General features: G+C 37.3%; 1 protein-coding gene across 1 annotated transcript in view; it reads right to left on the reverse strand.

Moving 5' to 3' along the window:
• Window positions 1-4,226, reverse strand: part of LOC109970852 (tropomyosin alpha-4 chain-like) — a 12,001-nt gene extending 7,775 nt beyond the window's left edge. The window contains exons 1-2 of the mRNA XM_020618705.1: window positions 3,902-4,226; window positions 397-540 (exon numbers count right to left, since the gene is read on the reverse strand). Of these exons, the coding sequence (XP_020474361.1) occupies window positions 397-531 (135 nt within the window). The 5' untranslated portion in view covers window positions 532-540; window positions 3,902-4,226. The remainder of the gene's footprint in view (window positions 1-396; window positions 541-3,901) is intronic.
• Window positions 4,227-8,092: the final 3,866 nt, after the last annotated feature.

Here is an 8,092-nt window from a genome sequence, read left to right on the forward strand (position 1 = left end):
GGATTCCGTGAGGGGCTTCACGGACACAGAATTCATTAATAATTTCCGAGTGAGAAGGGAAACGTTATCACCACCTGAATCACCGTTGTCTGCCATTTTTTTTATTACCCCTCGCCTCCTCCAGCGCAGAATTGTGACATCTGTCACATTTCAATGACATAAAAATCGCATGAAGTGCGACCTGGCCGTTCAGACTGAAGTCACATTGCAAAAGATCGGATACGTATCCGATTTAGGACCACACTTGAAAGTGGCCTGGGTCGGATTTGAAAAAAATCGAATTTGTGCTGTTCACACTGTCATAAGGAAATCGGCTATGGGTCACATTTGGGCAAAAAGATTGGATTTGAGTCACTTCAGCCTGCAGTGTGAACATGGTCTTAGTAGTGTGTGTACCTCCTCTCTGCTCCTCTTCTCCTTCTCCACATCCCTCTGCAGTCTCTCCGCTCTCTCCTCAGCCTCCTCTGCTTGGTCCTGTAGAACCTTGATCTTCTTCTTCACGGCCTCAATGCTGTTCATTCCTCCACTCATCTTCTTCTTCTACAAAATAAACAGGAGAAGGTGTTTTATGTTCCCTATGTTCAAGTGTTGTGTATTATTATTATTATTTAAGACAAACTAACAAGTCCCGTTTGTGTATCACAGCCTGATATCTCTAGTTTTAAACCCCATCAGTGATCACACTGTTGCACTGGCTGACATGTTCCTTCATCACTATGAACACACACACACACACACACACACACACACAGTAGTTTATCTTGACTCAGCCCCCCACACACACCGTCCTGCTGACACTAACACTCACCAAATTTGAAATCATCTGCCACCAAAAATAGCCCCCCAACAAATACATAGTTTCTTCCTGTTTGATGAAAACAAGTTTAGTGTAGTCTAGTTCACTTCACTAAACTACTTTTTCATTTTAAGCAGGAACTGACAGGCTTGGGGCACAGTCTGAGCCTCAACATCAATCGCTGCATGACTATTAGTACATTATTTAATTTCATCAATAAAATGTCACAAAACAAAGTTATCACGTCTTGTTTTAACTCAAACACATTCAGCTTTCCCATGTGTATGACAAAGGGAAGGATTCATCATAACTGACAAATTGGAAACAGCATTTTTTTTTAATACAACTTCAATGATTAACTCACTATGAAATCAGACAGTTTGTTCAACTAACTGCTGCAACTCTAATACTCCAACACTACAGAGGCTGTGCATTATCACTGCAGATGCTGAGGCTCTCCAAACAGAAACATCTGACCGTGACTGGTCCTCATCTTATCAGGTGTTCCCCAGGGTTCGCACCTGTTCTTTCAGGTAGGTTCAACAAACACAGGCAAAAAAAAGGTTTTGAGTCTGCCCCTGAAAACCCTCCAATTTAAGGGCTGTGTAGCCCTCCCACTTTGCCCAACCCCTCCATCCTAAAAAACAATCAGGACACCCCTACCACTACATGTGAGCACATAGAAAAGAGGGGTAGGGCGAAGTGGTAGGTGCAAGGGGGTGAACTGGGATCGGACCTAAGAAAAGGGTGTGAATGCTTGAAGGGGCAAATGTCAATGTGATATTTCAGTTCTTCTTAAATTATGGACACATTTCTAAAATTGTTTTCACTATCATTATGGGATATAGAGTGTAGACTGAGAAGAATGTAAATGATGTTAATGCAAGGCTGCAACATAAAATGTGAAACATGAAGACATGAATCTTTCTGAATGCACTTATGTCTGAGTCCTATTTACTTATTCAGTCACCACACAACACAATTACTATAAACAATTTAATAAATCAAATATAAATAAATATAGCAACAGTCTATTCTTAAGTGGTGACTGAAAAGGCTCAGGCAGAAGTGATGCTTAAATATGCCTGGACTAAATTCTTATCTATTTAAGCTAACCACACACACACACAAAAAGCTGTAGCCATCAAAAATAGCTCTATAAACCATTCTTTTAAAAACCAAAAGCCAAGTGCATATTAAATTTGTCAGCATTATTCCATAATTTAATCCCAACAAAAGAAATACACCTCCTTTTAATACAATAAACTTAAACTCAAATCATATTTGCTCTCCTGTATTAAACAGAATCTTTGATACCAAATGGAAGCAACTTTAATTTTGGTCCTAACATTATTTGCATTACTTTATAATAGATAGATAGATAGAAACTTTATTGCAGGCTCAAGGTCCAAACTGAACAACAAAAAACAATATACCAAATCATTAAAGTTCATTATATGAGACTTGAAAAACAATACATCTGTGTGATCATAGTAGCCTTCCTTATTACAGTCTTGCCACAATGCCTCATTGAAAAGTTGTTGTTGCTGAGAGTGGATCCTGGCATGTGCAGATGAATTTTGGACTTTTTGACAGAGAGACAGCGCACAGAGTAGGTAGCCTAACATTTAAAACAGCCACAGTGAGCACAGGGTGTGTACTGAGCCCTTTACCATTTACATTGCTGAAACATGACTGTTCTGATAGTTTCAACACCAACCAAGTTCAGACGACACCCTAGTTGTCGGCGTCGGTCTACAGAAAAAAGGTGGAGCAGCTGACAGCCTGGTGCACAACACACAATCCTGCCCTCAGCACCAATAAGACCAAGGAGATGGTAAATGACTTCAGAAGGACTGGTCACCGGCACCATCTCCCACTGACCATCAGTGGTTCTAAGGTGGAGAGGGTACAGAGCACCAAGTTCCTGGGGGACCACCTGACAGACGAGTTGACTTCCAGTGATAACACCACCACTGTTATTAAGAGGGCCCTCCGCAGACCAAAGAAGGTGGATCTTTCCCATCCCAGTCATGACCATACTCTATAGAGGCACCACTGAGACCATTCTCACTTACTGCATCTCTTCCTGGCTTGGTAACAGCACAGCAGAGAGACAAACTGAATAGGATAGTGAAAGCTTCTGAAAAAAATAATTGGTGCCTCACTGCTATATCTGCAGGACACATACACCAAGTATGAAGCAAAATGCATCATAAAGGAGTCAACTCATCCCTGTAATGGCATCTTCACACTCGCACAGTCCGGGCAAAGATACAGAAGCATCAGATCAAGGACCACTCGGCTGTTAAACAGCTTCTTTCCTACAGCACGAGGGCAATTGCTTTGCACAGGATTACGAGTGGTGAATGTGTGAAACAATTAAATTTTATGTGGGCATAAAAATGACAAAGGAAACTTAATCTTGACTTTTGTAATATGATTTACTGAAATTACTGTCATTTTAAAGGTCAACCCACACACTTCCACACAGCAAGATATCTGCCCATCCATGACATATGAAAGCATATACTGGCTCATTTCTTCATGTACTGTCGTCATACATATGTATGTAGACACACTGGGTTAAAAAAAGGAAGTTAGTGACAAAATTAACAGATTATTAATATTTTTGCAGATTATTTGTTTTGGTTGATTTAGTAATCAAATAACTATGCGAGCTGTCCTACTAACATAGAGGGCCTTCAAATTAAGTCTTGTTAGATTTAAGAGTCTAATACCTTTAATCAATAATGTATCTAAACTTTACCTGAATTTGATCAAGTCGCTAGTTTCATTAAACCTAGATCACTGTGGCTAAACAGCAGTTTCAGCAGCTGCATGTTTAACATAAAACGGTTATACATATCTTAAAGTTTTTTTTTTTAATCTTTACAACACCGTTACCTCTTGTGTTCTAACAATTGGTGTTACTGCCCTTGTTATTATTGATCAGCTATTTGTTCTGACGTGTTGGTGACCTGTAGTTAGCAAGTTAGCTCTTGATGCTAACAGCGGACCACCGCCCTATTAGCCTATTAGCAACTTAGTAAAGCTCAAGGCCAACAGAGCCCAGGTGCTCTGTACCTGTGTGATCCTCCTCACCTCTCTGAGTCCTCTGCAGAAAACACAACTGTTGCTCGAGCCTGATTTCACCTGACACCGTCACTTCCCTGTTAGCAGCAGGCCAATTGTTAGGTATTAGCGGCTAACGGAGCAGAGCTGAACGATCACCTTTTAAAACACAGTAAAGTTAAACAAACTTCGGCTCTGGTTTCTGTCTGAACCGGTTCACGATCTCTGGTCCTTGTGTGTGAGTGTTCGGGGTAGTCTGGTCTTAGATATTCTGGCCGTAGTCTTTGGTTCCTCTCGATCCTTGTCACCACCACTTCCTGATCCAGCCAACTCCCAAATCAGGACTACACCCTCTTCCGGGTTAAATTCCCTCCACAGGAAGTGACGCACAAACATGGGCTTTTCCAAGATAAAAATGATTGAAGTATTTAATATAAAATACTGAATATTTCTGTTACTGTCTGAAAAATAATAAATTTTACAGCAAAAATGAAAAGTCATTAAAACTTTTATTCTAAGTGCTGGAAGAAATGTTCAAATCATTTACTTCAGTAATAGTAAAAATACCACCACATGAAAATAATCTTTTAGGAGTAAACACTACTGAATTCAACTTTTAGCTGCAGTACAACCTATTGTCAGCAATAAAATAACAAATAACAAATAAAATCTCTCAGATTTAACAAATATGATCCATTTCATTAATATTGTTCAGAAATTGTCACAGGTGAGATTTTAAAATGATCTCATGACACAAATTCATTAAAAGCATCACTAGTAAAAAAAAAATTCAAAAAGTAAAATATGTTTATCATTTTATAAAATTATTTAAGAATTATTCAGTTTCAAATGTAGTTGTTGTTTGTTTGAAGTTGTTTTTTTTTACATTCTTATAAGAAATTCAAGTTCTTAATTTTTGTTGAGCTGTCTGATTATTGCATTTTACTTTTTCTAATATAGCTGCATAACATGAACTTCAAACATTGTTTTAAACTCTTTAGGCTTTAACAATTTAAACTAAATTCAGGAGTTTTCGTGTAATCAGATTCTCATCAACACAAGGAACTCAAAGTGTGGAATTTATTCAAAAATCTGTTTTTATCCCCATGAACTTGAACAGTGTGTTTTAGAGAAAAGTCCACTTCAGTGATTGAATTAATGTAACATTAAAACTGCAGCATGTGAACAAATAGTTCTGATTAGTTATTCATATCGCTATTGAATTCAGTTCCAATCCACACATAGATTTATTTAATTTGTTATTCAGCATAATCAGTAGTGTTTGTTGACTGTTATACTAAACTGTATATATGCTTATTCTATATTTAATAGTTTGTTAGTAAATATAGCTAAAATATGAATGTATATTATTATATTCAAAGCCAAATTTGACAGTGATATCAGCTATACCTGATTGGTCAGATAGTTTTAAAGAAGCTGAAATGAATTGTTTCTACAGAGCTTGGTTTTATAAAACAATACAACAATCCTTAAATTTTGTAAAAATCATGTTCAGTTCAATCCTGCTGGGAAAAATGAATAATCTTGAGAAATAAAAAGGCAAAGACTACTGAGTTGTCCAGCTGATTAGGTTTATAAAGAGCACAAATACAGTTAAAGCATAAACACTAGAAGCCTAATACAGAATAATCCTAATAATTCCTCATCACATCTTTATACTAACACTAACCTCCGTTCAATATTTCTACTGTTTTGAGTTAAAATATATTAAAATAATGAGCTCAGTCTTTTTTTTAACTGCTGTCAAGCATGTCAACACAACAAATATTACAGCATCATATCAGGATATTACAGCATTATTATTAAGATAGCACATCTGGATCATTGTGTACACCTCATCAGGACACAAACCTTAGTATTCACTGATTTTAGAAAATTAAGGAAATGCCATTATTCACTTTTCTTTGTGGAAAAACTGAGGACAAAGTGTTTCATTCAAAGTATTTTCTCTTCTGTTAAACTTGTGAAAGAGTCATTTCACCTGCAGGTAGAAGATCACATGATAAAAACACCTGTCATTAGGAAACAACTAAAACACACTTAATTCAGAGCTGCAGCCTAGGTCTGTAAATAACTTGTGTTTGGCACAATTTAGAGCAGCTGCAGTTCTTCATCAGGCTAACAAGTTGTTGACATACTGAGAATCACAGGTGTTATCATTAAAAAACAGCATCAAACAAGCTGACTGATGAATCCAACCAACCAGTTGTTAAGACAGAATACGTTCAGATTCTATATAGGCTAAATACGAAACAGGCTAACATGCTAACATGCTAACAGACAGATCTCAGCGTTCGGTCAATGAACAGCTTCTCTTTGAAAAAAAAAAAAAAAACACTGCTGATCTCAACACCATAAAGTCTAACCCCATCCCCAAACAAACAAACAAAAACCTGGTGCCTCTTCTCAGACTCATGGAGGTCTGGAGGGTAATACTGAGTCTAAGCTGAGTTCAGATCAGGGGACAATTTTAGATGCACCAAATATTCACCTTAGAATTTAATGGGGGAATCACATCATAAACTGGATCCAATTTTTAATTTAATGTGAACAGACACAAACAGTACTGACACCAGATTAACAAGAATAATAAGAGGTAGAAATTTACTTCAGTCTGATTCAACTTTCTCTCTGCAGTGATCAATCAGAACATCATACATTTTGTAATGTTTTATAAAAATGTAAATATTTTTGTCAGCAAGTTTAGTTCCCAAATTTAAAAACAAAATTTTTGGTTTAACATTTTACATAAACACAAAGATTTTTGGGTCACTATTCTAAATTTAATGTTTCTAAAGTTGAACTAGGTTTATTTTGTGTTTTAAGTGACTATATAAATACAGTTTAGCCTGAGGCTGTTTGTCTTTGTCACATTTAAAAAATGTTTGTAAGAGATACGAAAACAGATTAAAATTTAGGCTACATGGAATTAGCACCCACCCACCCCCCGCCCCCCATTTTACAGCAAATAAGTTAACTTAACTACAGCAGGTGTTGCAGATATTTAAAGGTATTCTGGGTAATGTAGTGTGGTGACTATGAATGTGTCTCATGTTTCAGTCTGCTTCAAACAAACTACCAAGATTTGCCTGAGATGTGCTGCCTTCACCTGGTGTATGAATGAGAGTGGGCAGCAGCAGCACTCGGCAGTGCCAAAATGTCATGGCGGACAATTTAGGAGTTTTCCACCAGCCTTCAGTCTGTACAGGAAGTCAGAAACGCTCCAATCCTGTTGGATCCAATCCCGATAATAAAATAAAAAAGAACAATAAGATCAAACCAGTTTTTATCTTCTTGTCAGTAGTAGTAGCTGTTTTAATGTTTGTCTATATGACAAGTGAATAATAACATACTAATCTCTATTATTCAAATATTGTTTGTGAAAAATTTTATGGGCACAATTCTTTTATAGGTTATCATATCAGTTTGCTGCTGTATATGAGCTGACCAGGCCTGATTTGATATGAAACTGCATAAACAAATTCATAACATTAATCAGTAGACATTTTCATTGTTGATCTGTCAGATATTTAGTCTGCCACTGCAGGACCTCTCTACAGATGTTATAAGAGTCTTCATATCCTACTTGTCAGAGGTTTTTATGTCGCTGAATACTTCACGTATTAAATCAGTGATGTGCATATTGTAGACCAGAACGCATTCAGCCTCTCTGACTGATGAACCACACATTGGTTCTGTTTACTGACTTTATAGTGCAAACACTGACTAAAAAAATCTAAATCTTTCAAGTTACAAAAGACATACATTTCTATAAAATATCATGTTGTTGATCCAACATCTCAACCAATCAGCTCTCAGATCAGGTACAAGCCAGACATTTCCCATCATGCCGGTGAGCTCTTGTAGCTAAGAGCAAAAGTGTTGCTTGGCTGCAAAAACTGTAGCTTTCTCGATCCCATGGGACTAGAGATCATATCTCTCCCATATTAGCTTCTCTCCACTGGCTCCCTGTAAAATTCAGAATAGAATTTAAAATCCTTCTCCTAACATACAAAGCCCTTAATGACAAGGCTCCATCGTATCTTAAAGACCTCGTAGAGCCTTATCATCCTAACAGAGCACTTCGCTCTCAGAGTGCAGGTTTACTTGTGGTTCCTAGAGTCCACAGAAGCAGAATGGGAGGCAGAGCCTTTAGCTATCAAACTCCTCTCCTATGGAACCAACTCCCAGTCTCAGTTC

Source organism: Monopterus albus, unplaced genomic scaffold (assembly GCF_001952655.1).
Source record: "Monopterus albus unplaced genomic scaffold, M_albus_1.0 scaffold209.1, whole genome shotgun sequence".
Taxonomy (NCBI): domain Eukaryota; kingdom Metazoa; phylum Chordata; class Actinopteri; order Synbranchiformes; family Synbranchidae; genus Monopterus; species Monopterus albus.